This window comes from Gymnoscopelus braueri (genome assembly GCF_963280865.1).
Source record: "Gymnoscopelus braueri genome assembly, chromosome: 9".
NCBI classification, from domain to species: domain Eukaryota; kingdom Metazoa; phylum Chordata; class Actinopteri; order Myctophiformes; family Myctophidae; genus Gymnoscopelus; species Gymnoscopelus braueri.
Window position 1 is genome coordinate 13903591 of NC_137610.1, and position 19802 is coordinate 13923392.

The following is a 19802-nucleotide window of genomic DNA, read 5'->3' on the forward strand; positions in this document are numbered from 1 at the left end:
TACGGAAACTGTGTGTGTGTGTGTGTGTGTGTGTGTGTGTGTGTGTGTGTGTGTGTGTGTGTGTGTGTGTGTGTGTGTGTGTGTGTGTGTGTGTGTGTGTGTGTGTGTGTGTGTGTGTGTGTGTGTGTGTGTGTGTGCGCGCGCGCGCGTTACCGGATATGGGAGGCGGGCTCTAGACCGGATCACACAGTGGGTAATGATCAGCGATCACATCTCGTAATGAAAACCGGAGTACCCGTGGAAAGCCTGGTGACGCGAGGTTACGGTTGAATAATAATATTATAAGACTAATATATTCTTAGTGAGAGAGTTGGCTATTTCATGTTTAATGGCATATTATTTACAAATGATATTGATACACACATGTTAATAAATGGTTTCACTCAAACGGATGTAGGCTACTGATCGGCTAGTTTGAGACCAAACTCAATGTGAATATTACACATTGTTCAGTGCGAGATGTCTTGGAAAAGAAATACACAAACGTAGTAGTTTAACTTTTGTTAAAACTCATATATGAGCTACCTCACCAATGCAGAATGGTCCAAGCACAGCTTTTGTAAAAGGAAAATAGTTACTGTTACTGAAATATATAATTTTCTTTATCACATTTTGTTTCAGTTTTTCTTTTGTTTAATATAGTTTTTATTTGATGCTTAATTATGCGTGAAAGCTTAAAGGGACTACACCATGAATTTATAAAAAATATATAATATTTAATATCATATTGTTTATGTACGTTTTTCAAAAGGTTTGAGCCTAAATCAAGCCTCACTGCCTCAGATATACTCTATATTCTCTCTGGCTTATAAAGCACTTTCACCTGCAATACCTCATTGTCCTGTTTGGCACGGGGCACTATTGAGACAGTTTGTATGCATGTTATCTCCTGGTTCTGTGTGGAAAAAGTAAAAAAAATAAAAAATAAGAAAAAATTAAAATAAAATAAAAAATATATATATATTTTTTTGGTTGGAACTGAAAAACGGGAGGGATTGTACCCTGACGTGACGTCACGTCAGGGACCAAATCAGTTTGGCCTGTTTTGAGACCAATTTACAGAAAACCACAGATTTGCTGTGAAAGCCTGAGTGTTCAAACTGGGGTATTTTTGGGGATAGAAGAGAGGTAGGGGAGACCAAAAACACACAAAAAAGTTGAAAAAGTGAAAAATCATGGTGTAGTCCCTTTAAAGGTAGGGTAAGTGATTTGCAATTATTCAAATAATTGCAAAATGGGTCTATGTTCTGATAGTGCTCGTTACTATAGGGTGTCCTGTCCATATAAGGAGTCTCCATGTCTCTCCAGCTCTTTATAAAACAGAAAATGCATTTTCGTTTTAGTTTCAGTTTCATTTCCTATTTTATCCAATCAGGATAGAGAACTCAATCAGGATATAGATTAAACAAGTGAAATTGGAAGTGATGACACTAAGAAATGAGCAGGCAAAATTTGAACTGGAACACTGTAAAAATAAAGCTAAAAAATTGGTACTTTCTCCTGATTGGCTGAGATTTTGACACCTACCAGAAAATGTATTTTCTGTTTATTTTAGAGCTGGAGAGACGGGGAGACTCCTGTTACTGAACAAACACTCTATAGCAATGATTACTATCAGAATATAGTGCTTAAACCTTTAAAAAAAATACTTTTTGTTTTAACCCAAAAATATCACTTACCCTACCTTTAAGTCATGTTTGTATATTTTCTAGTGATTTTATTTTATGTATTTAAAAATGAAGATCATACTTTGTGCTGAGCTTTTTGGCAATGGTGGAAAAAGTACTCACATTCTTTACTTAAGTAAAAGTATCAATACAACAATGTAGAAATACTAAGTCATAATAAGTAGTACTCATTATGCAGAATGTCCCATTTCACAAGTTTTCAAATAGGAAAATAGCAGATCTACAAGCTCACAATGTGTCGCATTGCAACGCATTGTGAGCTTGTAGATGCTATTTTCAAATAGCTATTTTCAAGGGCTGAAGTGGTTAATGTATGTTTTGTAATAATAATCAAAATATACAAAGTAACTAGTAACTAAAATTACTACAAATAATTTTAGTGGAGTAAAAGTACAATATTTGCCTCTGAGAGAAGTAAAAGTACTGAAAATTGGAAATACTCCAGTTAAGTAAAAAATACCTCAAAATTGTACTTAAGTACAGTACTTGAGTAAATCTACTTAGTTACTTTACACCACTGGCTTTTTGGTCATGTGACTATAACTGTTGTGCAGCACCTGACCCCGTGACCTGACTGGGTCAACACACATGTGAATGAACGCCCTTCCAGAGTGGTTGCTTTGAGTGCCAAACAAGGACCTTGGAAAATAGATAGTGTAATATGTCGAATTATTCCAATCCAGAGGTCAGTGTCTTGTTCATAATTCTCTTACAGTTATGTCTGAGCACAGTGACGGGAGTATGGCCTTTGCCTCAGTCTCTAACCACCTCGATGGAGCGATATTCAGTCAATCCAAAGGAGTTTAACTTTGGAAGAAGGAACTCATCCTCCACTCAGATATGTTCTGTCCTGGACGCTGCATTCAAGAGATACTTCTCTCTCATTTTTCCAGATTACATTTCAGGTACGGTTAATGTCGTAGAAATGCTGTCGGTTTTCAAGGAAATTATGGAAATATAAATTTGGCTGGAATAAAATTATCAGGTGATACATCAATGTAATTCAGCAGTGGTGGAAAAAGTTGGCTACTCAAATGTTTTACTTAAGTAAAAGTATCAAAAGTGCAGAAATGTAGAAATACTACGGAATTCAATTATTGGTATAAAAATATACTTAGAGTACAAAAGTACAAGTACTCATTATGCAGAATGTTCCATTTCACAAGTTTTCAAATGTATAAAATATATAAAAATCTTTTGAAAATAGCAGATGTACAAGCTCACAACTGCCTCTCTCCTGATTGGATGAAATTGAAAATGTATTTTCTGTTTATTAAGATATGGAGGAACATGGAGAGTGGATGAAGACCCCTGTTAGTGAACGAACACTTAATATAGAGTTTTCACCAAAAAAAAAACTTTTTGTTGTAACCAAAATATCACTTACACCACCTACCACCTTTAACTAAATTTGTATGAGTGTTGCTGTTTAGAAACGTGGTTTTGTTATGCCCTTTCTGTTTGCTTTTAAAGTAGATCAATGGCCTTTGTAGAGGCAGCAGTTGTGTGTCATTCAGAGCAGGGTCATTCATCGGCCAGACCCATCCTCTGAAAACATTAGCAAACTGATTTAAATGTAAAAATAAATAAATATATATATACTGTAGCAGTTAACTACAGTCTTATAATGTTCATTTTTGTGACCAGTAGTAAGTGATGGCCTGTCATCACATGATGCCAAACCATTTTCATTGGTGGTTAGCTTGGACCATGATGACTGTGAGAGCTACCCAAATGCAAACTCTTCAGAAAGATGTAAGTAGTGACCCACCTACTCTAACCAAAGAAGTCTTAAGAACTTGCTCGACTTGCTGAAGCTACAAGTGGCTTGCTCTAAACATTTCAGCCTAGGGCTCACAGCCAGTATGTAGCCTGATGTGCTTGTTTTTGTCTTCCAGACACACTGATTGTATCCGCAGGGAAAGCGTTCCTGAATGCAGAGACTGTTTGGGGTGCGCTGAGAGGTAGTCATGATCTGTGTTTCATAATCTTTTTCAGAACTATCAGAATCTACCAGCAGGTGATGTTTACCTCCTCAAATTTTGTCACTGTCACATCACAGTCTACAGGTGTAAAACGTTTTTTGTGCAACTCCAACGTTATAGTTTCTTTCTGAAAGAAGAAAAGAGCAGGGGGGCTAGGGAAAGAAAGTAATATCAGATCGTTGAAGAAAACATGTCAATAAGAGGCAAAAATTTAAATATGTACACATAGCATAGACCAGCAGGTATACATGAGGTTAGACATAACATCAAAGACTGCCATATGTAAATTATTTCAGGGTTTGACCATTACGTAATACTTTTGCACAAAGTAGTAGTTTCTTTTTTGGCCTTAAACATTGCTGCTGTTCCTCTATCTATGCAGAGATAGTTTTGTTTTTGATGGTTGTTTACATCATTGGAAAGCCTTTTCATGGCCATGTTGAGATCATATAGTTTAAAATATATTGAGATTGTGTCTCTAGAACTTGAACTGAATTGTCATCCTGAAACATGTTTTAAGTGAAAAGATAAATATTCTTTTCACAGTAGGTCCACATTAGCAGCAGTTATGTACATGAGATTTAGACTTTAAAGTGTAAAGATGATGTGAAAATTAAAAAAAGACCAAAACCAACGTATTAATCAGTGAAATGTAACCAAGCATTTCACTTTATGTTAATTAGAACCCTATAACCATAATTTCATCAGCATTTCATGATGTTGAAATGCTGGTTTTAACTATGTTACTCATCAATGGATATTTTTGCTTCAGAGCAAGTATTATAGTTCTTTCACTCTTCCTATGACTCTCTGTAGTCCAGGTGTGCATTTCACCCAGTCCTCTTAATCAGCCTAGCTAATGTCAAGTATCCATATTTTAAATGTGTCTAAATGTTGTCCATGCATGCAGTTTTTTTGTCAACCTAATGTCATCTAATTAACTCCAGGTTTGGAAACTTTCAGTCAGCTGGTGTATCAAGATGACTTTGGCACAGTAAGTATTTATTCAAGTAACCATAACTTTAAGTCATAATCATGTGACAAAGTCTTCAAACAAACCAAATGGAATCTTGAAACCAGTACTTTGTTGAATGCAGAAATTATATTGGTACAGTACACGGTAAAATCCTCAGTGTTAATTTATCCATTTGTAACTCGGAGAATGTAATTAATGGTTACATCTGTACTCTTTCAGAGTAAAATTTACACTCGGGATATTACTTTGTATATATAACTTTATCCATCCTGGCGATATAACCTTCAACTCTGCAAAACTATAAGGATTGGACAAATGTACATTTTTATCCTGCTCTTTTTTTCCTGATTTTTTTTTGTTCTAGTTTTTTGTTAACAAGACTGAGATAGAGGACTTCCCCCGTTTCCAGTTCAGAGGGCTTATGTTGGACACTTCCCGTCATTACTTGCCACTAAACACCATCTTAAAGACCCTGGTAATAATAACTTAATAACAACACATAAAATTCATGGCATATATCTCTATTTGATTGCAATTCAGTTGAATTCCAACCATGCACTGTGCAGATACTTTGCCAACATCCCATCTCCCTTATCCCTTATCCCATGTTTACCACTTTACATATCTTCCAACTTTTGGATCCCAGTACATTCATACAAAATCTTTTCAATTGTACTTTTTTTCTTGTCAGGATGCAATGGCCTATAGCAAATTGAATGTGTTTCACTGGCACATAGTTGATGACCCTTCATTCCCTTACAAGAGCCGGACCTTTCCAGGCCTCAGTGATAAGGTAAGATGAGAGGACAGCCACAGCAGAGAGAGAATAAATAACCTTCAGTATTACGTAACACATTACCCCTACTATTCATGACGCAAGACCGAGAATGTTTTAATTTATTTTTTATCATGAACTTATGTTTGTCATAAAATACTGTGAGATCGCCTCCACCCTTAACAAAGACCTTTGGCTCTGATTCAGGGGGCTTTCCACCCGATGACTCATATCTACACACAGGCTGATGTGAGAAGGGTGATTTCACATGCCAGGCTACGAGGGATCCGAGTCCTCCCCGAGTTTGACTCACCCGGTCACACCCAGTCATGGGGAAAAGGTAAGATTTCAAACTGCTATGTTATATGTTTCTTTGCTAATAACGTCATCTCTTTGGATCATCTCCATATATATGCTGTAGCAGTGTTCCTTGTTAGTTCCAACACAACTGTAAATGACCACAGATACTGTACAATCCTGACTGAGTTCACCTATCTGTCGTCCAGAAGACTCCTAGATTTCCTATCTCAGTTTTGTACTTGTCATTGCTACTACTGATGCTACTTCGGGCCGCTGATGCCATGATGACATGGCGTAGCTGCATTGGGAACTCCTTATATGGTTATGGCTGAGTCATAGTGACGTGATGACGTGGTCCGCCCATTAGCCAATTTTAATGTAGGATAAGTTAATCAAGTTAAGGTTTATTTTTATTTTTATTTGATGCAGTCCATGTGGTGCACACACATAATCTACGGGTGCTGGATAAAAAAGACAAATAAACTTCAAAGAAAAAGATCTGCTAACGACTTCTAAGCTCTCATATAACTTATAACTATAACTAAATTAGAGACAGATGACAACGTTTCGACCTACACAATGTCTTCGTTGGGTGCAATGATTGTTTTTTTAATCTCCCCCATCTTTCATTCTAGGGCAGCCTGACCTGTTAACTCCCTGCTACAGAGGGGGTATCCCCTCAGGGATATTTGGCCCCATCAACCCAGCTTTGGACTCTAGTTACCAGTTCATGACCCGCCTTTTTAAGGAAGTGACCTCTGTGTTCCCTGACTCCTATATTCACTTAGGAGGAGACGAGGTCAACTTCACCTGCTGGTAGGCCAGAATTCAACAGCAATGTTAGCTCAGTACAGTACATGATGTTCTTTTAATGACTTTAAAGGCCAGGGCCTTATGTTTTGGATCACTATAATTTGCTCCCCATAGGAAATCCAACCCCTATGTCCGGGGTTTCATGCAGAAGATGGGGTTTGGAAGTGATTACACCAAGCTGGAATCATACTACATGGAGACGTAAGTAGTTCAACAAAGGAAAAGCACCATAATGCAATTTACAATTTACAATTTAGGCATTTAGCAGACGCTCTTATCCAGAGCGACTTACAATAACCAAGGTAATCACATACAGTACATAGAATGCAAAGAGACATAAACTAGCATCAATCTAAACATTATACTATCTAAATTATAATCTGTACATTGAAACTATATGATACCAGGTAAACAATGAACCTAGCATCTGTGTAAATAACATCTAAATTACATTCTTAAAGGTATGGTGGTAAGTGATATTTATTTGGTTAAATCACTTCATCACTTCCAATTCCACTTGTTTAATCTGCATCCTGTGTGAGTTCTCTATCCTGATTGGATACAATTGGTATCCCAACCTGAAAATGCATTTTCTGTTTAATAAAGAGCTGGAGAGACATGGAGACTAATGTTACTGAACAAACACTCTGTAGCAATGAGTACTATCTACTACTATACTATAGAGCTATTTAACACTTATTTTAACAAAGCAAATATCACTTACCCTTTAACATTGTCAAGAAATACAAGCCCTAAGTAACACAAATATGAGAATGAATGACCAATATATTGGTCAGTCGCTAGCAAGTAAGAATAACAACCAGCAGACAGTGACCAGTATTAAAGTTTATGGCATCATCTATATTTTCAGCATTTTAAACATAACTTCAGCTCTCAACAAGACATCCATTGTGTGGCAAGATGTGTTTGACTCCCATGAACGGGTAAGTTCTGTTCATACTAGCAAATGATCAGCTAGCTGTGTTGTACAAATAAGACAGCAAACCCTATCTTGTAACATGATACTTTGAACTGTATAAATGTATCACAGTAGACCCTCACTTACATCACCTTCAGATGTGTATCGTAACACACACACACACACACACACACACACACACACACACACACACACACACACACACACACACACACACACACACACACACACACACACACACACACACACACACACACACACACACACACACACACACACACAGACAGATGGATGGATATACCTGTATCTCTGACAGACTAGAGGATTTTGTTGCAGCACAGGTGCCTATCAGTGGTGGAGGTTTGGAAAGATGGGTGTTACCTCTGTGAGGTGCGCAGCGTGACCAAGGCAGGGCATAGAGTGATTCTGGCCTCTCCATGGTATTTGGACCAGCCTGGGCCTACACACGACTGGGCCCGGTATTACACCGTGTGGCCCCTCGCCTTTAAGGGTCAGAGCACAATCTGTGTGGTGTTTTGTTTGTTTTGTGTTGAATACCGTTTCTTTTGTGGTAAAACTTGATTTCCATCTGAATATTGACTTTGCAGTGGCAATATTTTTTGTGTATTACGCCTTTTGTAGTTTCATACCACCAGGGGGCAATAAAGTCTAAACGACTGTAAGCTATTCGCTGTATAGCCATTAAGAATCTAGGGGACAATGTGTTAGTGTTACTCTTTAGTGTGTATAAGTTAAAATGGTTACACTGCTAAAATTAAGAGCATCCTTGGAACACGGCAACATAATTTATGAACAGCCTCATATGGAAGACATAAAGACAGGAGGATGAAAATTGCCAAATGACTGGCACTTAAATACACATTTGCATTAACCACTGATCACTGCTGTATCTTTACACTTGTCACTTGATGGCTGAGATGATGATGATGATGTGAAAGTGTATTCTGGCAGTATACTGAAATGATAAACAGTCCAGTTTGCTAACATTTTTCCCTATAGTGCTTTGAAATCTAGTTTAATGCCTTTGGTTTCACAGGCATTAAAGCATTAGATGCTTGGCACCATGAACAAAATCACGATATGTACCTATGAGGCCACCAGATTGATTTTGTTTAAACCAAATGGCTGAATATAAGCAGAGGAAACAATACCAGTAGTCAGACACACTGATCAATGGCAGCCAGTATGAATCACTACTACACAGAAGGGCCAGACAATGTCCTGTTTGTCATCCTGGTCAGATCCCCAAGGATAAAGCAAAGCAAAGCAAAGTTTGTTGTTTACCCAGGGTGTTGGACTAAGTTAACACTTATTTACAGCCAGGCCCTGCATGGAAGCCTTGCTCAAGGGCTATTCAGCGGTGATTCATGATTGATGTGATGAATTGGGGAATCGAACTAGGGACCTTCCGGTATCAAGGCCGCCCCTCTAACCACTAGGCCACCGCTGCCATACAGTGTTGCACATCTGGAAAGGCCTTCATTCTGGTTACAAAGGCAGAGCTGAGCAGGATTACCAAAGTTGACCACATGGTCAGACTGGTGCATGGCCGCTATTATATCAACTCCATCACCTATGGCCAAGACTGGCGTAACTACTAGAGACTACTAGATTGTGCAGGCACAGGACTTCTCTGGTGGGTGCAAGGCCTGGGAATGATAAGTAACAAGTAAAAGGTTACAAACTGTAGCCTGGTAAGCTACTTCTAACGATAATTTCCCTCTAGGCCAACCCAGACATAATCAAGATACATGTTTTAAAACCATGAACTAAGGATGCTAAATTGAGAGAGAGCCTCGGTAAAATATTCACTGGATGAATTTGGCCACGGTATTGTCTGAATGATGATTTGCTGTGCTTTGGTAAATGTGAATGCTGTGAAGAATCTCTCTGCCTTGCCAAACCATGCATACAATAATACTCAAACCACACTGTGTTATACTGTATCCTCATTCAGTAACAGATCTGTAATCCAGGTATCAAAGCCATGTGAAACTCCATTGTGTTAACGATACATTATTAATCGCAGGTATTACTTTCCCTTCACAGGTACAGAGGAACAGAAGAAGCTAGTTATTGGGGGAGAGGTTTGCATGTGGGGAGAATATGTTGACGCCACCAACCTCTCTCCACGCCTTTGGTGAGAGTCAGTGAGAATGAGAAAACTGTAATCAATGCATCACTCAATGTACCATAACTGCATTGTTAATGAATCCAACTCCCTGATTTAGTGAGAAACATTAAACCACTGCATCACTCAACGTACCATATCTGATAAGGGTAGGTACTTCCATGGCCTGCTGGCGCAAAAAGTTTGCACCAATCAGTCCAGACGTTTCCGAGATGAATCGCTTACATAAAGACAGACACACACAGGGCTGAAAACATAATCTCCGCCCAGCCTTCGGCCTGGCAGAGATAATTAATACATCTAACTACCTGATTGAGAGAGAAATTAAATCACTACAATACTCAACATACACCAACTGCAGAGCTGCCTGAATTATTTAAGATTTTTTGCAGTTTTATGCCAGAGATTTTTCATTGAAAAAAAAAAAGTACTCAGGAGCCGAGATACATAATTTTTAGCCTGTATTATTTCAGATTTTTTGCAGTTTTATGCCAGAGATTTTTCATTGGAAAAAAAAAAGGTAAGAGATACAGAATTTTTAAGTTTTAAGTTAACAAGGAAGTGGATAGGAGTCTAGATCTTCGAAAAATCATATCTCCTTGGTCTTTGGGTCAAATTAAAAAAAAGTTACTCCTTCATCTCCTTGGTTGATTCCTCAGGCCAAGGGCAAGTGCAGCAGCAGAGAGATTGTGGAGTGATGAGAAGCAAACCTCTAGTGTGGAGAAGGCTTTCCCTCGGTTGCAGGACTTCCGTTGCAAGCTGCTGAGGTAGTTGGGTTTTCCATGTAGGACCTTTTATACATTGCTACAGCAAGTTTCTAACAAAATGTGTATATTTACCATGGTCTGTTCAGTTTGTTTACGCAGACATTTGAATCAATTTTCCTGTTTTCCTGTTCCATTTCTCTTCCTCTCCGAGGCGTGGTGTCCAGGCGGCGCCTCTCTTTGTTGGTCATTGCAGGCAGGAGTACCATGCTGTATGAAGACTGTGGACAGATGAATACTACAAGATTGTACTGTTCTTTTTCAGATTAAGAACATGGCTGCTTCCTTAAATGATCTATTATTAATATATTATCTACTATTATTAGAGTGTGCAATGAAACAATCTACCTCAGGGATTGACCAGTTGAGAAATAAGGCATTCCGGTTTATCAATACCACTTCCACACACCACGTTTCACAAACAAGTTCACTACCCCCTACTCCCACCGCATCCCACTACAAAAGCCCCCGACCCCTCACTGGCCTCCAGTACCATACAATTACATTTACCATACAAGGGAATGTATACTGTAAGCTGCTGTCTAGGTGTACTGTATATGGGATCAGGACCACTTCTTTGTGATGCTTGACCCCCAACCCCCCCCCCCCCCCCCACACACACACACACACACACACACACACACACACACACACAAGGAATGAGGCTTATTACAATGCTGAGGAAGACCTGTTAGGTTGAAACGTGACCGTTGCTCTGGACATTTATTGTGTGCTGGATGTTTTCTCAGTTTCATGTTAATGTTGAGCCGTGCACCATGAGACTTTTGTTTGATCTGGAGTGTTGCCGGCATTCTGCTTTGCAGTGCTTTCTCTCATTAGAAAGACCCATTGTCCCTTGGACAGATCTCTGGGATTGTTGCTATACCAGCTGCTACAGTCTACTCTATAGTGTACATTGTATATTACATATTGTATACTTTCTAGCTTTTTTGCTTAGATTTGAGAAAATAGTTGTAAATAATTGAAACTGTTTCTATAACATTGCTTTCAGTGTACCAAGACAAATTCCTTGAATGTGCAAACATACCTGGCAATAAAAAATATGTTGACTAGGGTTCATGCCACTTACTCTGATTTTGAACTTTGTAAATCTCTCTGGGTTTTAGATTGTAAATTGTATTAACCTGACTTTTTCAGAAGTTAATCATTTAAAAAATGAATAAAAAAATAATTAGATCAATTTAGTAGTTTGGTATTGATGGTGGTAGTATTTCGAGGGGATACTCCCGAGCTTTATTCCTTGGTCAGCATTAACATTGAATTTGAGATAAGTCTCCCTAATGTTTAATTTACTTGTTGAGTTGAGCTGGCATGTCTTTGATATGCACTGAGACAATTGATTTTTCTCATTGTGTGGATTATGTTAATGGCAGCAGATGGCAGGGTGGGGCAATCCCTGGTGTCATTGTGCTGACGCCTCAATCCTGCTCCAGTCATCATTTGACAGTGGCATAGGGTGCTTTGCAGGCAGCACTGAACCAAACCAAAGACTGCTTAGCCCTGCAATCTTTGGTTACCCATAGTATACTCGCACCTAGTAGATACTGGAACTTTGCCAGGAAAAACAAAGGGAGTGTGTTTTTACCATGCCACCTAAGTGCAATACAACAGTCCTGACCTTAATCTTTATACCTGAGAATCATGAAGAGATCCCGATAGATTACTTCTTGAAGGTTCTTAGATAAACATTTTGTTTATTACACAACTAAATAGAATCTAAAATCCCTGCTAGGAAATAAGTAGTGTCATCATCGACCATGGTGAATTCCATGGCAATCTGGTCAGTAGTTTCCAAGATATCCATAATAAACTGTCCGACCAAAGTGTTGAACAGACAGGTTTTATGAAAATGTGCCAAATTCTTTATACCTTTTGTGTGTAAGTGGACATTCCGGCCCAAGGGTGGCGCAAGAGGAAAGGTCATAGGGTCACTAAAATCAGTAGAGTTCATCCTCCAGGAAGCATGAATGTCCTCAGCATGGTGGTTTGTTGAAAAAGTATTATGTGAGCATGACAGTTAATGCCTGTTCATTTGTTGTGTCAAAGCCAAAAAAAAAAATCTCTATCTATGCCAAGGACATGGACGCTGTATCATATTATCTGAACCATTACGTTTGTACTCTCAGAGTTGCAGACCCATAAGGGTCCATTTGGACCCCTGGTGTCCCCAGACCAAACGTTGAGAAACAGTGCATTAGAATATGACAAAGTCAAAAACAATAGCAGATCTAGTATTCTTTAGGCAATGAATGCATGGGGGGGGGGGGATGAATGCCAGTTACGCCACAAAACATGGCATCAAATTCATGCCCTTGCATCTTGAGACACCTGTTACCAATACACAAAGAGGCCACCTACCACTTATAAAAAGTTAATCTCACTCTTTGACAATAGCTGACATTCAAGGAGATTATATATAAAGCTGCTTAGGCTGATGCATAGATTTGTGAACTTGAATTCAAGGGCATCCACTCAAGGGCAGCGACAAAGTATGCCTTGTGCAGAGTGAGAGTGCCATTTGCAAGTCTTTCATCCCAATGTGCACTGGACATTTGATTCCTAATCAACTGAATGCCGTCTTCATCCATGCCCACTGCATGGAGATGCAATAATAAAGTGGGACATGTCCAGTCACCTGTGGTGCTGCTGTCACTGAAATGATTTCTCCCTAAAGCAGTAGCCTACAGAACATCTCAATCGTCTCACTACCTGCATGGCGGTTGCCCAATTAATTTGTGACTGGATCCATTACAGTAAACAATCAGAGAACTGTTGAGCTCCATCCCAGTGCTCAGGAGAGGAGGAATCTGACGGTTATCCGCTCTTTGGCCCAACCCCACAGCTGAGGGCAGCAACACCTCACTGCAGGGCCTGCAGTTGGGGTGTCAGAGATCTAGATCGAGATAGAGACGGTCATGCAGAGCTTAACTCATATTTCATCCTCACTGTGACGTAAATCCTAGTTAATACCCGTTTACATGTGTGTCACTCATCACATATCCGACTTGGCATGATGATATACATTGTATGCATGTGTTGTGTGAGCTATCATTGCCTATATATTACACTCTAAAATTTAGTTTAAAATCTCATATGTGCTGATATTCTGGAACAAAATTGCCAAGTAGGCACCTAGAAATTTGTCCTGCATGTAAATTCTTTGTTTGTTGTTTGCAGTTTAAGTTCTGGTGTGGGGATGGAGGTGATCAGCTTTCCCCAGACATGCAGGTGAGGTAATCAGTCCATGTAGCTCCTATTTCTCAGGCCCAGACTCGTTATGCAACCCTGCATGTCAAGGTGTCTCAACCTTTTCTGGATCAGGGCCAACTTGAAAATCTTAAAAGCGTTGGTGACAAACCCATCTGACCACTTAGCTGTTAAGTGGACAGATGGGTGGGTCGTGTGCATTTTCAGAGCATGTTTGTTTTAATGATCAATCAATCGATTGCATTCCGGCTTGGATCAATGGAAGTAACATAGTATAATATAAGTTATTATTTATCAGTATCACAATGAAAACTCACTTTTCAAAGTTTTAAAGAAACAATACCATAACTTTTTTTTTACATAATGTTTTATTTTTATTTAAATTCTTTTCAATCTTAGAGTTTTGCAATACCCCCCCTAACGCACAGGTTGAGAACCACTGCACCAGTGTGAATGAATGAATTTATTGTGTGATTTACAGTTTGTGTAATCTCTCAAGACAGATTCTGTCAGCACTACTGCCCTAAATATGTAGTGTTGTTGTTGGTAGGAATTGGACTAAGAAAGGGGAGGAGCCAAACCGAGTTCCTGTTTCTACGCAACAAACTAGGTGGTACCCCCAGAGGCAAAAACAAACACCCATTGTTTCCAATTTTTTTACCGAATGGGTTCTCAGATTGCAGTTTGTGCAGAATTTGAATTCCTAAAATTACTGCGATGAGATAGATATAGCATGGGAGAATTATTGTGCATTTGGTTTTTTGAGTGTAAATTACAACTTACAACAAAGTAATGTTTGGCAAATGTTCAAACAAAATTAGGAACAGTGTGTGTGTGTGTGTGTGTGTGTGTGTGTGTGTGTGTGTGTGTGTGTGTGTGTGTGTGCGTGCGTGCGTGCGTGCGTGCGTGCGTGCGTGCGTGCGTGTGTGCGTGCGCGTGCGTGCGTGCGTGCGTGCGTGCGTGCGTGCGTGCGTGTGTGTGCGTGCATGCGTGCATGCGTGCATGCGTGCGTGCGTGTGCGTGTGACTGATCCAATGAGAAAATGAGTTCTGAGGTCAAATAGCTCCATCTAACAAGCCCTTCAAAATCTTTAATCCTTTTATACACTCGTTTAGGCTAACAGAGAGGGCTCTGTTTTGGACACAAAGCCTAAAAATCATTTTTTTTTTAAAGTTTATACTGACTGCAATACAATATTTTTGTCACATTTTAAAAAGGCAAATAAAAAATGAACAGAAAGAAAATTGTATTGCAGTAGGAGCAAATACTGGTGCTGATCAGTATGCTATACGCCATTGGTTGTGTAGTATAAAAGAACAATACAAACGTATTTTTTATCCACCGGCTTGGAAAAGAAAACAGCAAATGACTGACCTCTAATTGGTAGTATATTGTGCATGGGTCACTAATTAGGCAGCCTGGGGTTTCAGAGAGCAGCCACCATATGGCGGAAGAATAGACTTGAATCCTACTCGCGACACCGTCATGCAACTAACTAAGTATGAATCAGGCTTAAGGGTCAACTCTTTGGTGCTCTTTCAACCTTAGCACTAATTGTTTTTCTTCTCATCATCCCCTTCCATGATCCCTCTCAAGGAGGGAGACCATGTTTTATGGTGGCATAAGCTTCTTTGTTGATTAGGGATGGTAGCGTTCTCCCAAAACCACATAGAAAGGGATAGCACTGCTAATTTGGCAGGACCAAAACAATACAATACCGAAACCAGGCTATAATGTTATTTCCATTTGCTTTTATCAAACAGCTTAGTAGAGCAAATTGAAATAGGGAAATAATGACGTGAAAGGCAAAAAGACAACGATAACATACTGTTGTACTGGCCACTAGATACTCTAGCAAGTGCATCAGAAGCAAATCTAGATTAGTATGACTCACACTGACTCATACGGAAAATAAGAATGGATTAGTTGGTGGAGGCAGAAAAACCTGTCTGAGCTCTGAGGGAGAAATGTCTGTAGCGTTAAGAGATAAGAGAAGGAAATGAAATGAAATCGAAAGCAGGGAAAATAAAATGTACAGAGTCTTGGGTGATGTTGCAGGTCATTCAGCCACAGCATTACACGTCACGGAAAAAATGTAAAAATAATACAGCACATCTCAAAGCAATTGGATTATAAGTGTGGGTTTTAAGAAACCAAAACACACCGACTGGATATTTCCTGGTCCTTTTTCAACATTCACACTTGTTGAGTGTGGTTCTACCTCTGAGTGGTGTGACTGATTGATCCACCCTTATGGACAGTAAAGATTAAGGGGATGACAAATCAGTATTTGCTTACACAGCGCCTGGTACTAATCTTCTTGTCTTCCTTCAGAGAGCCCCCAGACGACATAGGCTCACACGATCAGTCTGGCACAAAAGGAAGAGGTGGCAGACCCACTTCTGTACAAAACAACAGAGGCCACTGACCTGGGACAGCAGCACAGAACCAAACACTTGATGCAGTCCAGGAGTTATTCTCTGAGTATCTCTGTGCACGGTGTGGACAGCATTGGTGGGCAATACTAGAATCTTCTTGTTTCGGCAGAACATTTATTTCTGTCATTCTCAACTCAAAAAGTTGCTTTGAGATTCACAGGAAAGACTGCATAGAGGACAGAATTGTATTGGAATTGTACAAAGTATTTCATAGAATACATTCACATCTCACAATGGAGGACCACATGACCAAGATCAACACGTTGCCTTCTTCCAACTCGAAGGACTCACGACAACACAACACAGATGCTGCTCAAGCAGGTGAGCCAGAAACCACAAATAAAAATGTATTGCAGTTTCACTTCTGAAACTAACTATCTGAATTACTCAATCTTGCTCTCTTTATTTTCTCCTCAGCTAAAGCTCCAGCTCCGGGGAAATCATCAATTCAAGGCCTGCTGTGTAAAGTTTGCTCTGACACAAGCAGTGGGAAACACTATGGCATCTATGCCTGTAATGGATGCAGTGGCTTCTTTAAACGCAGCGTGAGACGCAGACTAATCTACAGGTGAGGACGATGGATGCACATGCCTACAAAAACAACAGTTATGCTGAATTTATACTCTGTCATACAATGGTGTCGCTCACCAAAAATAGCAGATCTAAAAGCTCACAACGTGTCACATTCCTGGCAAATCATAATTCAGGCAGATATTGTTTAATTAGAACATGGCTCTGGTCAAAACTCACAGGTGTCAGGCTGGAACTGGTATGTGCCCAGTTGACAAGGCTCATCGCAACCAGTGTCAAGCATGTCGACTGAAGAGGTGCCTCCAAGCTGGCATGAACAAAGATGGTGAGTAGAAAATGAGCCTACAGTGGAAAATAGACTCTGTCTTATATATATGTTTCAAATGTTTTGAAAACATTCAGTATCAGTGCAATAAAGGGTATGATTTTTTTTCTTTCTAACTCATGTAGAATCTGGATTATCTCCATGTGTCATCCTGTATTCTTATTTCTTCACAGCTGTGCAGAATGAGCGCCAGCCTCGGAGCACAGCGCAGGTCAGCCTGGACTCCATTAATATGGACCCAGACAAGGAGCACCTGGCTACGACAAGGGAGCCCACATACTCCATCATCAGCAGACCACTGGTCAACACCTCCATCACACCCCCTGCCCCCACAAAGCCCAGCGACGGCCCACAAAACAACCACCGCCTCATGGTCAGCCTGCTTACTGCTGAGACCTGTGCCAAACTGGAGCCTGAGGATGGTGAGACCATGCAGGGATATGTGAAGATGGAGCCAGGGGTTAAAAGGCTGTCTGGCAGAAATCTTGTATCTATCGTTTTATGCTTTTTAAATAAATTAATGCCCTGTTTCATGCATCGTCGACGTCATATGACAGTGTTGTGCAAAAATAGAGAAAATAACCGATCTACAAGCTGACAACACGTTGCAATGCGACACGTTGTTGGCTATTTGCACAATTTGTGAAAGATTTGGAATTTTGGACATTTCTGCCTAATAATACATGTTGTAATTCAGGTTGAAAGAGGTTAAGTCTGTCTGTGGGTTTTATAAATATTTAACCAATAAAAAGTTAACAAGAGCATGCGACCAAATACTAACTACATTGATTGGATTAATTGGAAAACGGGTTCCTGCCCGACAGGTATAACATATTTTGTCCAGACATTGCTGAATGTTTTCCCTGACTCTCTTTCTCTGTGCTTTGTAGTGGAAGAGAATATCGACGTGACAACAAATGAGCCAGAGAGAGATAGGACACCCTCTGAATGTCGCTCGTCCTTATACAACTCCTGCTGTCCAGAGAGTGTGTATGAGACATCAGCTCGTCTCCTCTTCATGTCTGTCAAATGGGCAAAGAACCTGCCTGTCTTCTCTCACTTGCCATTCAGAGACCAGGTAATCGCAACAGCATGTAGATTTATACGGTAACTTTTACATCACCCTGTGTCATGACTGTACACACAAGGAAATAAATTGAAGTACCCATATTGAATAATTAATATACAGTATAATTTTGCCTAATTTATACTTTGTGACATGAACACAATAAAAAAAAATCTTTTCTAATTTGATTTGAACATTTTCCAAAGTTGTAATTTACACTAAAATGTATTCCTGCATCATTTACAGGTGATCCTGCTGGAGGAAGCTTGGAGTGAGATGTTTCTGCTATGTGCCATCCAGTGGTCCCTACCCTTGGACAGCTGCCCCCTCCTGTCTCTGCCAGAACCATCCCCCACGCAGCAGTCTAAAGGCGGCCTCCCCTCCACTGACCTGCGTATCTTAGAGGAGGTCTTTAATCGCTTCAAGACCCTGGCTGTTGATCCCACTGAGTTTGCCTGCCTAAAAGCCATTGTACTCTTCAAGCCAGGTGAAGCGTTGCTTTGCTATTCTCTTTTTCCTTTCTTTAGGTAACTTTGGGTGTTTATTGGTGGGTGCATTGTAACTAACGTCAGTTGTTTGACTCCATGGCACAGAGATTCGAGGTCTCAAAGACCCAGAACAGGTGGAGAATCTGCAGGACCAGTCGCAGGTGCTGTTGGGTCAGCACATCCATTCTATATACCCAGCCCAGGCTGCCAGGTACACCCCACAATAGTACAACAAAAGGGCTTGAATTACACCTACTTGCCTTGCCTTGCCTCGTGTGTGTGTGTGTGTGTGTGTGTGTGTGTGTGTGTGTGTGTGTGTGTGTGTGTGTGTGTGTGTGTGTGTGTGTGTGCGTGCGTGCGTGCGTGCGTGCGTGCGTGCGTGCGTGCGTGCGTGCGTGCGTGCGTGCGTGCGTGCGTGCGTGCGTGCGTGCGTGCGTGCGTGCGTGCGTGCGTGCGGACAGAAAGACAGACAGATACTGTAGATAGATAGATAGATAGATAGATAGATAGATAGATAGATAGATAGATAGATAGATAGATAGATAGTAGGCTACACATTATAACTATTTATTCATGAAAACAGAATCATGATCATGATGTTCTGTTGTTGTTCAGGTGTGGAAGGCTTTTACTGCTGCTGCCATCCCTCCATTTGGTCAGCTCAGAGAGGATAGAGCAACTGTTCTTTCACAGGACCATTGGCAACACACCCATGGAGAAGCTGCTTTGTGACATGTTCAAAAACTAAAGAAGCCCCAGGAACATAATGGTTACATAAAGCCAGCTCTCAAGAAACAACGTCTTGTTCCATGAATTGTATTTCATTTGCTGTTTTTCTTAAAGTCAGAAATAATGCCACCACTGTAATGCAATCAATAATTTGGTTTCCTTTAATATTGTGTCACAAATATTTTGCTTTTGCTATATTCAAGGAATTATTTATTTATAGATGCTGGAAAGTAGGGAATATTATTTTGTGTCATTGTATTTTTAGTAAATAAAATAATAAATGTCTGCTTTATTTGATGTCAGTTCTTATTATTGGAAGTGTTCATCCCTGATCATCGATTTGTTCGAACGAGGAAGATGTCCTCCTAATCAGCTTATCTTATGAAGCTACATCACAAGTAGAGGACAGCTCAGGACACAGAGGTTAATCTTACTCATAGTCATAATTAGGGGATCTTACCAAGGAATCTCTGCACTGCTTTCTAGAAGCAGGGCAGTGGTGGGAAAAGTACTCAAATGTTTTAAAAAGTAAAAGTATCAACACTGCAATGTAGAAGTACTCTGTTAGTAAAAGTCCCAGATTCTAAATTTACTTGAGTAAAAG

At 40.0% G+C, this 19802-nt stretch overlaps 2 protein-coding genes across 2 annotated transcripts; both read left to right on the forward strand.

The window, feature by feature from the left end:
- Window positions 1–219: 219 nt before the first annotated feature.
- Window positions 220–10655, forward strand: hexa (hexosaminidase A (alpha polypeptide); the record flags this gene model as incomplete). Its single annotated transcript, XM_080438035.1, has 15 exons — window positions 220–249; window positions 2404–2593; window positions 3339–3443; window positions 3587–3652; window positions 4621–4667; window positions 5014–5124; window positions 5341–5442; window positions 5632–5764; window positions 6360–6540; window positions 6652–6738; window positions 7409–7481; window positions 7814–7988; window positions 9548–9638; window positions 10289–10396; window positions 10548–10655. The coding sequence occupies 15 exons, from the start codon at window positions 220–222 to the stop codon at window positions 10609–10611; spliced, it is 1563 nt and encodes a 520-aa protein (XP_080294161.1). The 3' UTR covers window positions 10612–10655.
- A 5361-nt stretch (window positions 10656–16016) lies between these two features.
- LOC308092519 (photoreceptor-specific nuclear receptor-like) lies at window positions 16017–19249 on the forward strand. Its single transcript, XM_080438457.1, has 8 exons — window positions 16017–16380; window positions 16477–16627; window positions 16812–16915; window positions 17089–17337; window positions 17806–17993; window positions 18228–18468; window positions 18575–18680; window positions 19085–19249. The coding sequence occupies exons 1-8, from the start codon at window positions 16293–16295 to the stop codon at window positions 19215–19217; spliced, it is 1260 nt and encodes a 419-aa protein (XP_080294583.1). The 5' UTR covers window positions 16017–16292; the 3' UTR covers window positions 19218–19249.
- Window positions 19250–19802: the final 553 nt, after the last annotated feature.

Bases quoted from the DNA above. Each gene is read 5' to 3' on its own strand.
- LOC308092519 (XM_080438457.1), top strand. From the start codon at position 16,293: ATGGAGGACCACATGACCAAGATCAACACGTTGCCTTCTTCCAACTCG. The intron at 16,381-16,476 runs GTGAGCCAGAAA...TTTTCTCCTCAG, and splicing joins CACAGATGCTGCTCAAGCAG to CTAAAGCTCCAGCTCCGGGG. The intron at 17,338-17,805 runs GTGAGACCATGC...TGTGCTTTGTAG, and splicing joins CAAACTGGAGCCTGAGGATG to TGGAAGAGAATATCGACGTG.